The sequence below is a fragment of the Labrus mixtus genome, chromosome 14, assembly GCF_963584025.1.
Source record: "Labrus mixtus chromosome 14, fLabMix1.1, whole genome shotgun sequence".
NCBI lineage: Eukaryota > Metazoa > Chordata > Actinopteri > Labriformes > Labridae > Labrus > Labrus mixtus.
In genome coordinates, this window is record NC_083625.1 from 9,943,509 (window position 1) to 9,961,701 (window position 18,193).

The 18,193-nt window shown below is 39.6% G+C and overlaps 2 protein-coding genes and 1 long non-coding RNA gene across 3 annotated transcripts in view; all 3 read right to left on the minus strand.

Moving 5' to 3' along the window:
* Positions 1-646: 646 nt before the first annotated feature.
* Positions 647-4,479, minus strand: sod1 (superoxide dismutase 1, soluble). Its single transcript, XM_061054967.1, has 5 exons — positions 4,333-4,479; positions 2,218-2,314; positions 2,037-2,106; positions 1,117-1,234; positions 647-1,022 (listed from the first exon to the last, which is right to left on the minus strand). The coding sequence occupies exons 1-5, from the start codon at positions 4,402-4,404 to the stop codon at positions 915-917; spliced, it is 465 nt and encodes a 154-aa protein (XP_060910950.1). The 5' UTR covers positions 4,405-4,479; the 3' UTR covers positions 647-914.
* An 815-nt stretch (positions 4,480-5,294) lies between these two features.
* Positions 5,295-16,295, minus strand: scaf4a (SR-related CTD-associated factor 4a). Its single transcript, XM_061054968.1, has 19 exons — positions 16,167-16,295; positions 14,084-14,167; positions 13,920-13,964; positions 13,660-13,821; positions 13,381-13,510; positions 13,061-13,197; positions 12,777-12,953; positions 12,569-12,654; positions 12,406-12,490; positions 11,957-12,130; positions 11,665-11,738; positions 11,337-11,527; positions 11,010-11,110; positions 10,687-10,800; positions 10,421-10,577; positions 10,143-10,270; positions 9,768-9,921; positions 9,486-9,638; positions 5,295-9,330 (listed from the first exon to the last, which is right to left on the minus strand). Exons 1-19 carry the CDS (start codon positions 16,194-16,196, stop codon positions 8,162-8,164), a joined length of 3,351 nt encoding a protein of 1,116 aa, XP_060910951.1. The 5' UTR covers positions 16,197-16,295; the 3' UTR covers positions 5,295-8,161.
* Positions 16,296-17,429: 1,134 nt separating this feature from the next.
* LOC132987958 (uncharacterized) overlaps positions 17,430-18,193 on the minus strand; it is a 28,699-nt gene continuing 27,935 nt past the window's right edge. Inside the window, exon 2 of the long non-coding RNA XR_009675764.1 lies at positions 17,430-17,572. This is a non-coding gene — a long non-coding RNA (uncharacterized LOC132987958). The remainder of the gene's footprint in view (positions 17,573-18,193) is intronic.

An 18,193-nucleotide genomic window follows, 5' to 3' on the forward strand; every position in this document is an offset into this window, starting at 1 on the left:
ATTAAACCCACACATTTTATTCCTATTTTTACTAACCGGTAGCCTACACGCTTTCTGTTATTGAAAACTTGAAAAAAATATGGATTATAATAAAGTAAGGAAACCAACATTCAATGTCAAAGTTGTAGAACTCAATTACAACTCTCAGGACCTTCACACGAGAGGGCCACAGGTTCAAGTAAAAATGCAAGATCCTATATGCTACTGTAGATTTTGTACAGCAGAGCTAAAACAACTTATAATATTAATATTCTGAAAGCACTTTAGACACAATGAAAATTGAATTTTGGGAGTTTGGAATCCAGGCATTGAGTATTTAATTTACCTTCATTCACCTTTTGGGAAAGAGACATTGAAATATTTCATCTCTATTAACTCGCCATATTATTCTAATCTAATCACAGAAAATTAAATATTGCAAAGCTGCAGCAAAGTGGAAATTCCTAATGCCTGGTTTTCACCTGATATTTAAATTGGACAAGGAATGAGTGTCTTTACTTAAAGATACATCATTTAAGCAAACATTTTTCAATCCACAATTGTAATGAGCACCATGAGCAATGGCTAACTGCTATGATATGCAGCTATGAATGATAGTAAATTCAGTTTTGTTTAATGTGTCAACATGTTAAAACATCACACATGATTCAGATGAATAGACAATTTATTGATTAGCGCTGTAAATTGTATACATCTGTTAACAATTCTTTGGGGCCAAAACTAATCAGCAGACACATAAACCCATACAAACTGTCATGAAGGACAGACCAGGGTAAAGCTTGGCTTACCTACTCTGGACTAGACAATAAAAAATCCAGACAAACGAAAAGGACGAACTGTCATATCAAGTAGCTATGTTGGTCTTAAGTGCTGTGGGGAGAAGTCGTTTCTAGTGCGCCGCACTGATTGATTGTTTACTGGGTGATGCCGATGACTCCACAGGCCAGACGTCCACCAGCGTTTCCAGTCTTTAGACTCTCTTCATCGCCTCCTTTTCCAAGGTCATCAGCCTTCTCATGAATCTAAACACGTCAGAAAGATTTGATTTTAATTCCATTCAATAATAGTTCACACCTTTGAAGATAAAAAAAAATTCATGTCTGCACTTTTCCTTACCACCATAGTTCTTCCAATGATTGAGTACTGGCCAGTGAGGGTGAGCATCTTATCTGTGATGTCTATCTTGGCGACATTATCTGCTCCTGCCGTCACATTCCCCAGATCCCCAACGTGCCTGTTCACATTTTTTTTTAAATGCACATTGAAACAATTACTTCACAGACAACATGTAAACTTTTCCTGCAATCAGAAAAAGTCACAGAAAGCAAGAATTATATTTTACACCTGCACATGAATACTCTAAACTGAAAGCTTTGATTGAAGAAAGTATTAGACCAGAAGACATCCTGCAGACATCCAGAATATAGAAAGTGTTATGAACAAGAATAGAACACGTTTTTGGAGAAGTGCTATTACTATTGTCCTGGAAAAATACAATTTCCTTGTTGTTTTTCAGAGTTATAAAGTCCATTCTTTTAACTAGTGGAAGTAATGAAACTACTTAAATGTATCGTCAATAGTTCATATTTGTATTTTTCTGGCTGGGAAAACTTTGCTGCATGTCACTTTGTCCCTGAATGATTGCTCTAGGCAGGTGTGTTATAAAGCTACTTTTGTTTCACTGCAAAGAGTAAAACCAGATGTGAGTACAACAGTAAAAAGGGAAGTGAAGGGAACTACTTCTTCTATTTGTCTAAAAGTAGAGGAAGAAAACACATTCAATAAAAATAGTGATAATGACTTCTCTTTTCAAAGTAATTTTGTTTTCTTTTGTTCCTTTGAGCTATACAAACTCTTATAAAAAATATGGTAAACTTATACAATTAGGAGACTTACATTTATTACTGCAACAGTGTGTATATGGTTCTGATACATTTTAAAATGTGCACAAACTGTTATTATGGGCATTATAAGGCAAAATGATTTTCTAAAAATTTTAACGACCCATAAGCACTCTCCCCTCAGACTACACTCACCTCTCTGCATCCTGAGGACCAGCATGATTCTTGCTGTGGGGGTTGTAGTGAGGGCCTGCACTGATGCACCCTGAAAACAGAAAAGACACTTTTCATGCTCAGTCTGGCAATGCAGTAATATTTATTATTACTAGCAATATTGTAAAGGGTAATAAAGCCACTACTTGTTTCAGAAGCTCACCGTTTGTGTTGTCTCCAAATGCATGGACATGGAAACCATGCTCACCAGGAGTAAGGCCTTTGATTTCTCCGCTCAGCTTCACAGGGTCTGACTCACTCTTTAAAAAAAAATCAAGATAAACACGTGTCATTTCAAGGACAAAGACACAAAAGAGCTGTCAACGACACATGGCTAGTAGGATTTATGTGAGCCAAACAATGATTATTTCCATCTCATTCTTATGACCCAGGTAGTCAGTAATTAGTGACAAGATGTTCATGGAAAACTAAAGAGAAGTTATTCAATTGGTATTTGATTTTGAAGCCATGAGACATCAATACATTTTTTTTTTTAAATCCCCTCTAGTGAGAGTATAGCTTTTACAAAAAAGACATAATCTCCTTGATCTCAACAAAGCTTTGCTCAATCTTCCAATGACAAGGATTAGCAACTCCCACCATGTTTAGATTGCTAAGAAACATAACAAACATGATGTTGCTGTTGTAACTCAACTTACATGGCATTGAGTCATCCCTTGTTTTAGCTAAAATAATGATAATAATCTTTTTTTTTTTAACACATTATCAACATTTTACATTACAACAAAGTAAATAAAAAGGTATGGAAATGTTCTTATAAATCTCAGGCTGGACTGGATGTGCTGACTGCAGAGTCCATGCTTGATTGACAGCAGATATGACGCTGAACCTCAGCAAGGGAATGAAATATTGTATTGTTGGTTGGATTGAGGAATAAGGGCCACACCAGAACGTTATCAGACAAAAGTGATATTTGGATTCCATGCAGGCATGCATTTTTTATTGCACACGGGTGTTTACTGTGATTCAATTGAGCAAAAACTATTTAGAAACTTAGCTTTCTCCAGCCAATTGAATTGTTCTCTACACCAAGTAATATGCAGGACAATGCACAACTGAAATCTTGATAGGGAGACCATGTCATGACAGATAATGCAGCCCTTGTGCAAAGCCACTGGAGTCGAACTTGTGTCTAGCAGGCTGCTGTCTATCTCAGTTTGCCCATCTGCACTGGCTTGAGTGATACCATTATTGCTTTACGCTGGTAGCAGCGAGATATGGTTTCCACCCATGCAGGGAGCATCATGAAACATTAAAATAAAAGTGTTCCCTCTTGGTTTTAACTTTTAAACTTAAACAAGTCAATCCTGGAGTAGATGCATAACTGTATGCTGCAGGAGAGAAATTACATTTTCTTATAATTGGACAGATTTTTTACAACACTGCAGTAGTAGCATAATGCATGATTGATTATCAATATATAAAACAAACTCAATAGTTTCTGCAAAAATTCTGCTATCGTCTTTCAATAGTCAGAAATTGTTTACATATTGCACATTATTTGCCCAGCCACCTCCTCTCCCCAATTCTCTCCACATCAAGGCCAGATGCTCGAGGTTAAGGGAACATAAACAGGCAGTGACTCAGCAAAAATATAATTAGTGGTTTTGCATTTCTACCGTCAACAGACATTTTTTTTAAATAACTAAAAACAAAATAAATCGTTCCCTGTTCCTGGCATGGTATATGGTTAAATTAATCCCACCAGACTGCTAATATTGACGCTGCAAAATGTCAATGAAAACGCGCAACAGGAGTTTCCTACACACGCGCTGTTGATCATTTACAAATCAGACCATTATCGTTCAAAGGTTGATAGTCTACTGAAGAGACAATATTTGCACTTTTAATAGTATGCAATCAAAACTAGTTTGCACATGCGGCCTTATTTTAATTGGCAGTGACAACCAGCAGTCAGTGAATGACTGTGTGCGCACTTATCTAACACTGAGGTTTTGTAACAAGCAGGCTAACGCTAAAAGACATTAAATACATTTGCACAGCGTGAAGTAACCTGGGATTCAAAAAAAAAAAAACTCAGCTAGGTATGTGAATGCTAGATGACTTTTCATACCGGCTAGATTCACCCTGAATACCGGGTCTAACTTCCTAACCAAACTGGCTCCAGTATGACGAACGAAGCTAGCTTAGCATTCGAGCGCCAATGCACCCTGCAGGACGCGCGTCAAACCTCCGGGTACTTTCAGTAACATTACTATACGGATATCTTTCATAGAGGAAAATATGCTCTCCTTACATCTTGTTGAAAATACACGGTCCCACCGGCTTCTCCAGCTCCTTTCAACACGCAAACAGCTTTCACCACCATCTTTGCAGTTGCTTCTAAAGACGTCAAGTTTCCTCAGCCACTGATCTGGCCCAGAGAGAGACAACCAAAATATGTATACGCATGGTGGGCGGACCACTGTTAAAGACAGCCAATCACAGCCGTGCACAGCCAACAGAACACATTTTGATTGGCAGCTGATGATTACGCAGTGAGACTGGTAAAGGTAAAGAGGCTGGTCCAAAGACGACTGTATGCGCGTCCCTTGAAAAATTATATGTCGAGTAAAAAATGATGGCCTGGTTGTTATGAATATCCATTAACATATTAGATAACACTGTAGTCTAATATTTAAAAACCAAATCTGCTACTTTTTATGTTTGTCAGCATCAACATACACCCTCACATCACTTTATACTGTGAGATTATAAATCTAGTCGGAAAGTCATTTGTCTGATTAAAAATAACCTGACAAAATTCCCATTACTTTTTATGTTCCTTCATAGCCACAGGTTGGTACATGAAGACGCTGATAAAGGTAAAATATACAGTATAAACCCCTTTCAGCCAGAGATAAAGTCCCCTTTTGTTTTCTCTATTGCCAGTGGGAATGATAGTCTGTATGCTGAACATTAAAGAGGAAAGTGAAATTTCATGAGGATGAATATATAAGGAAAACTATTTGTAATATACAATTTAAATATATATATATATTTTACATTATTAAGACATAAATATACCTAACTGATAAAAAACAATTATCAGTTTATTCTACCATGGGTAGTTAGGGAACAATCATAAACTGGATTTTTACACTCAACATAAAAAGTAATACTTATATTCATGGAATTAAAACATTATGATCCGTTCCATTTATCTTTTATCATCCAAGTTGAGCTTGAAACATAAAAAAGGCCTTTGAACATGAAAAATGATTTGGTACAAAAATAGTTTATTAAAATCAATTTCCTATGGCTGAGAAGATATTATGTTCATGTCTTGTATCTTTAACAAACCATAGAAACATTTGTCAACTTTCAAAGCATGAGGGGTTAGAAAACGTTAAAGCAAAGGGCCTCTGCATTTCCTTACAAGTCAATTTCTTTCTTTTGAACAAACAAATCACAGATTATAAACAACGATTACCATTATACCGTCCAAATTGTGAGTTATGAAAGCATATTTACAGAAGTATTTCCCCGGCAACACTCTTCATTTCATCACTTGAGGTTTGCCCTTGGTGCCTCAAAGTTTAAGTTTTTGTGTTATAGAAAAAAAATGGTTGGGCAAGCAGAACACCAACACCAAATACAGTATGTCTTCAGTTAAACACACACCAAGTTCAAAATCTGTAGATTAAGCAATTTTTTAACACACACATTTCAGCCAAGGGGTCACTTTTTGCATCTTCATGTTGAGAAAAGAATAATGAAACGGTGTTTGACTGATGTACTTCATGACAAAAATATAAAGCTTTTTGGTCTGATCAAAGAGACACCTGAATTCTTGCTTTTTTTCCTTGTGTTCAGTACTCATTAATAATTATGTGTTGAATATTTCTATGATGGATCTAGAAAAGCTTCTACTATATTTTATCAACAGAAAAACAAAAAGTATTTACACATTCAGGAAAAGATGCAACATTTACCATAAAAAAAAGATGAAAAATGAAATTCCCATTTTGTTGCTAGCGTTCTAAACTGTATCACATCTAAATATGATTCTTTTTTTTTTTTCAAATGAGGTATACATTTTATTGTGCATACCAAGATCTCTGTCTAAATCAATCAAACTGTTTAGCCCACTTTTAATGATCAAATTATTTTTGTGTATCAAGGACGATTTACTAGAATACACCATGACCTTTTCTCCTTTTCTGAATTTTTATTCATGTCAAATCCAAATTGTTTTCTAAAATGCCTTTCTGACCAGAAGTAACAAAATCTAGAGACATAAATGCCACTGTTATCTTTCAAGTTTTGAGCTTCCTCATAATTTGTGTTTAACAATAGCTTTACAACCCAATAAGATGAAGACATGCAAACATAAAAAGCTGCTTTAAAGTGACATTTAAATGAGTACAGTATCACCAAAGAATGTGAACCACTCATAATCCACTAAATACTAATAGAGTGACTGGAGTGTTAATGTATTTCACAAACAACTGGGTAAATCCTGTTATCACTCAAATATAACAAAGCCGATATTTTCTGACACATTGTGAGAATAAGCTGAGCTGTGTTGAAGGTTTAATAAAATATGTATCAAGTGAGAGGTTTTTAAGGACATTAGGTAATAACCTGTATATTTCCATGACCATGATTCATCAATTACTGCATCAAGAATATGTAAGAGTGAGGACACTTCTTCCATTGTTCATGACATTAAGTGTGTTGCAATCGGAGAAAAGAGTTGAGATCCCAATTTACAGATATAAAGGTAGATAGATTTTGAAATAGAAGCCAAGCGGTCTCCAGATGTTTGAAGGGTGGGGTTCTACAATTTCATTAAGGCCAATGAGTTGGGTCTCTTTGGCTCTCCACACACTATTTAATGCACCCAAGCTAAGCTTGTTCAGGTGTAATTACTCTGTCCTACTCGGACTACAAACAGGCACTAGTACACTTCTGATACCCAAATCTGGTCTCAAAATCTCAGACCTATTGTTGCCCTTTTAATTGTTTAGCATGACTGGCTATGATATTGCAATTCAGAGCTGACAAAACAAAAGAAACTGTGCCTCCATCTCAGCGGTTTGAGAAGTAATTCAGTGTTTGACATATTTAGGAAAACTAAAAAACATTAAATTGGACAATACTAACTTGTCGAGGAGTGCCTGCTATCACACAGATGAGGTTGGAAGTCAAATAAGGAATCATTTGTTCTCTCAATCTGCAAACCAACAAAGTAAAAACTTAAAAGCTGAGCTCAAATTAATCTCAGATGGACAGAGCTAAGTTAGCATGCAAAAGCTCCATTAATACTTAATAAGAGAAAAACTTGACAGCCAATTTTCAACTGCAGACCACTTAGTGGTCATGTGATTTTCGAGACACAGATGTAAAGCCAAATTTGATGGCCATAAGCCTATTACACTAGGGACGCACAGGACGTCTGAGCAGCGCGTGACGGCTGCCTCTGAATGGCTGCATCTCGTACTGTCACGGTGACCACACAGGCTGAGTGCCAGGTGTTGCTGCTGCCGCCAGCTCTGTCACTTTAAATTGAGTCTTCTTTTATAATTGCCCTAGAGCGAAACGTTAGGTCTTGTTGCCATTTTCATTTCTTAAGTTTGAGCCAAAAGTCTAGAACAGAAAGAGGGAGTTTTGGATTTGAAAGGTGGTAGGTAGGTGTTCAAACTGTAGAGATGTTGTCAATGTGATTCTCCACATATCATTTTTAGTGTATTTTGACTGAGAACCACAAGTGTCTTGCCGTTACAATTGGTGAGCCTCCAGTTTCTCTAGTTTTTTTTTTAGGCACAGCAGCAGTGCATGAGCAACACCTAACCCACATTACAAACACAGTGTGTCCGCTCTCACCTGTTGACGTACAGGCCAAAATGAAAAGCAAAAGTTTCTGCAGCTGACATGCACTGCTCAGCTCGACATAGCATTGAGGGAACTAAGCATTTATGCGTGTTTGATAATGTCTGGGGAAAGTATGATTTAAAGAAATGTGTTAACTGTCCAGGAACTGTCAATTAATTGTTGGCTGGTTTAAAAAAAAAGTGGAAAACATGATTTTATATATTTCAGTGGTTTACAGCAGTCTCTGGCTGAAGGAGGAGTGACCTAGTCTATGATGCTTCTTCCTGTTTTGTTTCTGTAGGCTCACTTTGAGCTGATGGTAAGGGCTCAGAGGGCTCAGAGGGCTCAGAGGACTCAGAGGGCTCAGAGGGCTCAGAGGGCTCAGGCTCTCCAGCAGCACTAGTTACGTCCGAGGGAGGCGCTAAGAGTTCTGACTCTTCCTTCTTTTCAAGAGCTTCTTTTTCCACGGTAACTAAAGGAGTCAAAGAAGGTTGCTCTGTGCTGCTAGAGGTTCTGTCCAAGTTTTCCAGTTTGGCCAATCGATCATCACTGTCCCAACGTGTGGTCCTTTCTCGACGTTCTGACCGCCTTGGCCTGTCCCCTTCTTTTCCTTCACCTCCTCCTCCTCCTCTCCCTCTTTCTCGACTCCCTCCCTCAACCCTTCCCCGTTCTCCCCCTTCCCCTCTCCCTCGCTCCCTTTCCCCATCATCGCTCCTTCCTCGTTCCCTGTCACTGTCCAGACTGCTTCTTTTCTCCCTCCAGTCTCGTCTGTCTCTGTCCCGATCGCGGTCTCTGTCCCGATCTCGGTCTCGGTCTCTCTCCCATCCTCCACCACGGTTATCAGCTCCGTCTTCCTGCCAGCCTCCAAGCCTGTCCCTCCCATCCATTCTTTCGCCTCCTCCACCTCTCCCTCCATCACCAAATGGACGCCTTCCACCTCCAAAACCTCGGTCCCTCTCTCTATCTCTGTCTCTATCCCAGTCTCTGTCCCTATCCGGCTCTCGATCCCGGAAACCAGGCCTTTCTCCCCTGAATGGTCTGCCATCCATTTCTTCTGGCACCTCCATTCCGCGGGGAGCCACTGGTCTGATGAAAGGAGGAGGGGGAGGACCTTGAGGAGGAGGGCCATGCCCTTGTGGAGGAAAAGGAGCCCTCATATTGTGAGGGGGGAGGATCCCAAAGCCTCCTTTAGTTGGAGCGGGGTCATGGTGCATCATCTGAGGGTGTGGCCCTCTGGGCAGCATCTGCGGGGGCATGGGGGGCATGTTGGGATGAGGGGGTCGTGCTACATGAGGTGGTGGAAAACGTTGCATGTGTGCAGGTGGGAGAACAGGAGGACGCTGGAGTGGGATTATGCCAGGTCGTGCGCCCAGCAGACCAGAAGAGGGGGGTTGGATGTTCCCTGGAAGACCACCTGGGAGAACACCAATGGGTCCACCTATTTGATCACATGTTAAAGAAACAAAAAATAGCTTTAATTATTAATTAGACTTTCTTTAAAGTCTAACAAAAGGGAGGTTTAATGGCTGAATTTAAGTAAAAGCCACTTTACATTTGGGAAGACAGAACAACAAACAAGAAAATATGACCGACCTATGGGTCCCAACTGGTTAAAGATGTTGGGGCCTTCCAGCCCCTCATCATTGTTTCTGTTGCTTAGACCTGCTGGGTCCAAATGCAGGTCTTCAGCTCCACCTTTGGAAGTAGGAGGGGGACCTAGAGGCATGGAACCTGGAGGAGGGAAACCTGGGAGAGAAGAAAGGAGTTAGGGTGTTGAACCAATTGATTAGGTTAAATCGAACTCTTGCTATAAAAGAGAACCTGTATAAAAAATCCAGTGAGAAATGGTTTGATAGCAGGTGTAGGAGGTGCTACCTGGAGGCATCTGCATGGGGTTGAAGCCAGGTCTAATGAATGGAGGAGGGGGAACGCCTGGGGGGAAGGAAGGTGGAGGCACACCTATAGGACCCTGATAGACAGGAGGCTGGAGAGGACCCACGCCAACCATTGGCTGCTGCATTGGAGGGACCTGAGAATTCACATACAAGGGTTTATTGGAGAGGTCATAGAAGAAAACTTAATTTAATACTTAACAGTGACACCCAGGAGTAAAGTGACTGCATAAATAAGCTACACTAGACACATCATTTGTACCAGTTGAAGAATTGTTGGTTTCACAAACAGTGAGATCACCACATGTCTTATTCTTAAAGTTGTATATACTAAAAATACCTTGCAGCCATTGTTTACCTGTCCAGGAAGAGCAGCTGGAGCAGCCACAGGTAAGACTTGTGTCTCTTCAGGGTGCTGTGGCTCCGACCTGCCGTTGTGGGTCGGTTCCTCTGGAAGATCAAGAGTCTTCCTCACTGTAGTCCACTCTGAAAAGACAGATACCAGTCAGATTCAGTTAGGTGCATGAAGCCTTTTCTGCTTTAGCAAACAGTGTGACTAACTGGACGTCCAACATGCACTTTCTAAGCTATCAATGTACGTCGGATTTTGTTTGTGTGTCTGTTAAGAGTATTCACCTGTTGACAAAGTATCTGCATCCAGTATTCCTCCTTCTTTCAGCTCCTCAACCTGAGACTCTCTGATTTTAGACCAAGGTATGTAGGTGACACCTAGCTCCACATCCCAGTACTGTTTGAACTCAGGCTTTATGCCTTTGTTCAAAGCCCAAGCGATCTAGCAGAACAAACACAACCACTGATTACATTTCAAGTTCTTTTTTTTGAATCTACAAGCTTTTCTGATTAGTGCCACTAAACAGATCAGTAGTTTGTTGCCTGCTCACCTTAATGGTTTTCTGGTTAACTTTGTGAGATCCTCTGCTAAGCTTCTGCAGAGCCCTGAAAGCATCCTGCCGATGTATCATGACAATATAGGCACAGCCACGCGGAGGGATCATCTAAACGGGAGAGGAAGACAAACACAATTGAAAAAATGTTTAACATTTATGACAGATTGAACAAAACTAGGTTTAGATCAATAAAAACAAATTAGAGGCTATGAGCTGTTATTGTAATGACTTGCATGAGAAAGCCAATCATATTATTTCAAACACTGAAAATAAGTCATCGGATAAGGAGATGCAAAAATCATTGTAGGCCTTCTTACATTGATGGACTCAATCTGCCCAAACTCCTCCAGTAAACAGGCAACATCTTGCTGCTGTGTTCTTTTGTCCAACTGGCCCACCCAGAGAGTCGTACTGCAAACTGAAAAGGAATAACAATAGAGTTACGTGAGCAAGAGCTTAGTAGTACAAAAGCATAATCGATAACTGGAATTGAAGGAAGGAAAAGTATTTGAAAAACACAATGAGTGAGAGTGATATTAAACAATTACAAAAAGATTCTGTGCACACCAAATAGATCATTTTAGCTGAAGATAATACAGTTTAAAAAAAACAAAAAACATGATCATAAATAGACTATGACTCACTGCTAAGTGCTTCGCTTTTAGGTGGTGGAAGGCCTTTCTGCCGCCGCTCTCTCTCTTTCTCCCTCTCCCTGCGCTCCAGCGAGCGGGGCCGAGGGGAATGGTGCCGCCTGTCTTTTGAGCGTGAGCGGGATCGTCTGTGTCTAGATCGCCGTGTGCGCGAGTTTGACCGTGACCGCCTTCGCTTTGGAGACCTAGAAAGAAAAAAAAAGAAAAAAAAAACATTTCAGCTCATGATATATCGCAAAAAAGACAATGAGCATCTCTGCAAAAAATAAGGCAACGCATCAATACGTTTCCTGACACATCATGTATTAGTTCAGATTCTAACCTTGAGCCTGAGTGTGACCGTCGACCGTGTCTGCCATCTCTCATGGATGAATGGTCCATATCCAAGGACACATCCTGACATGGCACAGAATAGACATTTCTATGATTTGACTCATTCTATTATCTATTTAAATATTCAAACAACAGAACATTTTTTAACTGGTGTTTCCACTCTAGCATATGATTTAAATTTAACCAGAAAAATAAAATTTACAAACTATTTAGTTTTCCTCTAATTGACTTTCCAAACACCATGTAGGATTTACACATCCTGCACCTGTTTTTAAGTCTACCTGTTGTTGCTGGGTTGCATTGTGAGGAGGGAATAACCCTGGGAAGGCTGGAGGCCTATTAGAACCGAGGTGGGGCTGCCCTGGTAAAGTATGACCCATGGGAGGCATCATCACTGGAAAGCCTTGTCCTGGTAAACCATAGGCCTGGAGCTGGCCGTTTGGAGGAAGAGGAACCTGGGAAAGACAAATTGAATGAATGCCAACTCTATTTCCTTAACATAAAATTAACTTTTAAAAGTTTACTATGTAATGATTTAAAAACTCCTTTTCTTAAAGGGACTGCCTTAAAAACGAGGAGATACTGAACTGTATACAGTTTGTACAATATATGCAAAGCTAACTTGCTAATAACATTAGCTTCAATAGGGAACTAAAATCAATGAGATGAAACAACAACCAAAGAATGAGTTACAACACCTTCAAAATCCTTAAATGTTTGTTTTTAATACCTGTTGTGAGATATCTTGCGACATGTTCATCATTTGCGGTTGGAAGTGCTCCATGTGCTGCAGGAAGGCTGGAGACTGCTGCATGCTATAATGATAGAAATACACAGTCAGATTTTCACACGAAGTCAGTTTCAAAGTGAAATTATATAAATGAAAGGCTTACAAGGAGGGCTGAGATGAATTTTCATCCTTTTTTGTTTCTTCCCCAGCTTCTGGTTCGTCGTCGTAGTCGAAGCGGTCCAAAAGTTTCTAAGAACGAGTCAAGTGATGATTGTTAAACATGCAAAAATGATAACATTAATGCCTGGCTTCTGGCATGTCAGAGTACATTTAGCTCTTTGGTATTTGCACTTAAAAAATTGCTCAGCCACCTTGTCAAAGGCTGTTTTCTGCTGGGTGGATTGGGCAGGCGGGGGAGGTTGCGGGGCCACCATGCCCAGACCACTAGTGATGTTTTGGACCTGTGTTTGAATAGTATGAAGAGGAGGCTGAGTGTTGGTGTCAGGCTTCACTGGCTGCTGCTGAAATTTCTGGAGCATCTGTTGAAGCTTAAAGAGTGAAAGAAATGTCAGTAGCAGTAGTTAACTAGACGTGCAAAGAATAATAATACAAACCTAATGATCGTGTGGATTGTGTTATGAACTACTACACTCACCTGCTGGCCGTGTGAGGACTGAAAGAGCTGCGCTACAGCAGCAAAGGGATCAGAGTTTTGCAGCTGAGCAGCAGGTGTCGTGGTGGAGTTTGCTGTTACCGCGGTAACTGGCTCTTTGGCTAAAGGTGGGGAAGAACCTAAGGGAAGAGGCATAGCATTCATTTGTGTGAGCAGCAGCACAAGCAAAAATGCCTCAGTGACAATTCATCATATCATATACTAAATATGAAGCAAACAAACATATTTCTTCTTTAAACATGCATTATTCTCAATTATGTTCGAAACATGTAAAAGAAATACACTACTGCCTCATATATTACCTGGCTCATCAGTGCCTATGCAGGCTGCAGCACTGCTAGATCCAGCAGCCATGTCCAGGAGAGGCTGGATAACCTCGATTCTGAACACTCCATTCTTCTGCCACAGGTTCAACACCCGCACAATCTTACTCTGCAAAGGAAAATAAAAAACTGAAGTAACCAAAATTGACATTTTCATTAATGTGAGCAAATTCCTTCAACCCTAATGTAGTATCATCTTACAGACTAAAACACTAAAAACAACAGCTATATATTGTTTTCCACATTTTTGGTTCTTACCCTATCCTCTACTGGGCAAAGGCAAAGGTTCTCAAAAGTTCCTGTAATGTTTTTGGTGAACCTTGGGCCAAACACATCCTTGTCTGATCCAAACTGATGCCTGGACTGCCGAACAATGGAGTCCACCACATACAGGCCAGCGACCTTATACTCTGGCTTACACTGGAGAGAGCAAAGAAGGAAACGGATATAAGATTTTTCCATATAAGGTGCTAAGAAACTGCATGGTAAAAGCTGGATTTAGAAAAGGCTCATCTCACCTTTTTAATAAACTTTTCCACAATTTGGACCACATGTTTATAGAGCTGGGAAAGACAGGCAAGTGATGGTGTTATCATTTAGACATAGGTCTCACATTAAGGGATATCTTTCCTAGATGTGCCGAGTATGATTATCAAATAGATGTTGCAGGAGTCCCTCTTACCTTCATAGCTTTGATTGCCGATTTGGTGATGGAGATCATCTTTGCCCGAGAGATCGGGGGCTTGGAGTCCATCAATGAAAATAACTGGAGAGAGAGAGATAGTTTAACAGATGAGTAGAAAGAGAAATGAAAATAACCAATGAAAATACAGAAGTGAAGTGTTTAAATAGTTTCATTGCTTTTAATTTGATAAACAGCCAGATGTTAAAGTGGAAGAAATTTGAACAAAATAGATCTGAAAACCAGAAACATTGGGTAAAAGAATACATCCATCTTTAAAAGCGTATCATCCTTAAATGTTTGTCTATGAAAGTGTGTTTTAAGTTTTTTAACTGATCATTAATTTGTAGCCACCATTCATTATCTTTCAGGTTATTAATTATAACATTGGGATTATGGACTTTTAGCATCAGGGAGATCTCTTAGCAAAGAACAGTTCATTGCTGTGAAAAAAGCAATTAATGTTTAAAGTTGAAATCTCCCTTTTCAATCTTCTGTTTACCTACTGTAAAACAAGCAGGGTGTCCAAATGTACACCTGAGTCTGTACGATTACGTTTTACAATGCCCACTCAGGTGTGACGCTTGTTGGTTTTGAGGTTAGGCTTCAAAAGGGTCAACACAGAGCAGCACAACTTAAATAGCATGCCAGCCCTTTCTACAGAATGGTGCAAAGGTAGAATAAATCTATGCAAGTTTAGGAGTGTCTCTACCGAAGAAGAAAGTCATATAGAAACTGGTGTAGTGCAATACTGCCCTACAAAGGCAAAAGGCAGTAACTTCAATTTTTTTCAAAAATGAGTTTTTGTCATTTTTGGAACTTTACAGATGTGCTTTATTATATGGACAAATATCTTGAGTCAATTGTGTTGTTTTTTTTGAGAAAATAGCAGGTTGTATTTGCCTTAACTTCCAAAAGCTCTCGAGAAACCAAGACAGAGTCCAGTAACTTCACTCATCAGGGTCTTTGTCTTTGTACTGCAGCATTCAGGAATACTCAAACTGAGTTAAGGTCTTCTGCCTTTGTTTTACTGCGGATCAAAGTGAAGTTACTGTTTCACTGCAGTGGAGTTAAGGTGTTATGCCTTTGTTTTAATATCTGTCATCAAGCACTTAATTGTGCCATGATCACTATATTTCATGTATATGTTATCATCATTATTATCATATACTGATTTAATACAGTGATCAGCAACCAAGGGAGCTAACAAATGGAAGTTAATGCCTTTTGCCTTGGCATGACCCCCTTATTATTGTACAGGCAATGCAAAGGCAGAGTACCTTAACTTCCAAATAAGGGTCAAAGGTCATGTTTGAGCTCAAGATTTTTATGAACATTAATAACCTCATTAAAAAGACAAAGAATATTCTGCCTGCAACTCATTTGGCTGGACAACAAAAATACTTTAAAGTCATTTTTCTGGTGAGTTCAGGTCTTTTTGCCTTTGCAGGGCAGTACAGTTAAGGGGCAATAATGATATGTTCCAATATGTATGTTAAGGACAAGCTTGATGATAGAGAGGGACAAAATACATCAAAAACAGACCCGTGTTTTGACTGGACTCACAACAGTATCAAGCATCATCCTTAAGGCCTATCAATAACTGAACCAGACATCTTATAAGGAAACTCAGGAGGCTGTTTACAACCGAAGCAGCTAAGAATATTTAATTTACTATCTTACAGAGTGAGTAAAGATACTATGAAAGATGTTTAAGTATGCTCGCTGTGCGTTTGCAGTAGCATTAAAACCCCAAACACAGATGTGTGTGTGACCATGCTACCCACAAGCTAACATCATCACAAGTGGAACTTTTGTGCAGGGCTGCTGTAACTAATGTGACCTGCCTGCTGTGGCGTTTTTGTTTAGCTTGCTATAGTAAGCGGAAAACATGATACGCTGTTTCTGTTGCAACATTACGAGTGCTGCATGTGAAGCTGTCCAGGTAAGATGGACAAGTCCAGATAGCTGAGGCCCGCTGCTCTGTCCTGCTGGGCTAGCTTCAGCAATATCACAGCACCATGACCAGCATCCCCCAAACTCGGTGTCTTACGGGTCTCTGGGAGCCCTGACGACAGCTTACCTCGTGGTTGAAGGCGTTAACGGCGTCCATGATTGCCCAACGCTGCGGGCCGTCCCCGAAACTCCCGATTTTCCCCCCCGCTTATAGCGACGTTAAGTCAAGGAAAGGGTCGGTTCAACATGTCCGCTCCCGGTTGCTAGCGACAGTTAGCATAGCATAGTTAGCATTCGGGTCGGCGGGCACGGCAAAGCATGATGGGATTCAGTGTTGTTGTTGCAGGTCTTGTCCACTAGATGGCGGCGTGCTGTAAGAATTTAAAATAGGTGCACACATTTTTTGTATACTTGCCCTACAAAGGCAAAAAGACCTGAACTCACCAGAGTGTAGAACTGAGAAAAATGACTTTAAAGTCTTTTTGTTGTCCAGGCAGAATATTGGAAATGTGGAAATTCTTTGTCTTTTTAATCATCATCATCATCAACAACTTTTATTATCAGACTCAAGGTCCATTTTAAAAGACATACAATACAAAAAAAAATAGACAACACACATATACATATATATACTGAATTAAAACTACCTGAACTTATTCCACTTGGAGGCGTGAGACCATTGAACAGTGCCTGTGTTTTTAAAATCTTAAATTGTTGTTTTATTGTTGTCACAGCTCCCACACTTTCTTTTTTATTGAAAACACTATGTTGTTATGATCTGTACTGTCACTTCATTGTAACTGTTCTTTTTGCTGACCTCTTGGCCAGGTCAACCTTGTGAAAGAGATCCTGATCTCAATGGGTTCTTATCTGGTTAAATAAAGGTTAATAATATACATTAGAATAAAAACATTCCCGCCTCTTATAAAAGGCACTTACACCAATGTCTCCAAAGGTATGACTGGTAGCGTACTGCACTGTAACTTGGGTTCGACAGCAGCATTATAATTACATTCTTTGAGTCATTCAAGCGACCGATAAATCTGTACATAAGGTTCCTCAATAAAGCTTGTAAGGTGTTAACTCCTGCATTCACAAAATATCTCACTTGCACTACTCCACCTTGGCCTTTTTAAGTAAGATCCTAAAACAATCATTGTAAGCAACCTGAAGTCTGTGCATACTTGATTTTTTTTTAATGAGGTTATTAATGTTCATAAAACATCTTTAGCTCAAACCTGACCTTTGGCCCTTATTTGGAAGTTAAGGTACTCTGCCTTTGCATTGCCTGTTCAATAATAACGGGGTCATGCCAAGGCAAAAGGCATTAACTTCCATTTGTTACTGTATTTCACTTGGTTGCATTGTTAAAATAACACAACCAACACTATTTCTTTGCTACACTTTAGTCAAGCTGCTGTGTGTGTCAGAAGTGCTTGATGACAGATATTAAAACAAAGGCATAACACCTTAACTCTACTGCAGTAAAACAGTAACTTCACTTTGAGCCGCAGTAAAACAAAGACAGAAGACCTTAACTCAGTTTGAGTATTCCTGAATGCTGCAGTACAAAGACAAAGACCCTGATGAGTGAAGTTACTGGACTCTGTCTTGTTTTCTCGAGGGCTTTTGGAAGTTAAGGCAAATACAACCTGCTATTTTCTCAAAAAAACAACACAATTGACTCAAGATATCTGTCCTCATAATAAAGCACATCTGTAAAGTTCCCAAAATGACAAAAAGTTACTGCCTTTTGCCTTTGTAGGGCAGTATGGTTCAACTGCTTCAGGGGGTTCTCTACTATCTGCCAGATAAAATGCAATACTAATACACCTGCTGCTGCCAAGTTGTTACCCAACATAAAACCATGAAACCAAACTAGAAAATTACATTAGACCTTCTATATCCGTGGCAAAAAAACAAGAGTCCAAATCAATGTTGTTTGTCAAGTATGTTGACACAAAAATGAATTAGACTACATTACTCTCATGAACAAATTGACACAGGCTTCTAGTTAAAAACTGAATTCACAAAAGTGAAGGAAAGTTAATTTAAACATTACAATTATGCCTAATAAAGATTTTTGTTTTAACATGCACAGTGGATTGTTTTGTACTTCACATGCACAATGATTTGGTTTTAACCCAACTGTTC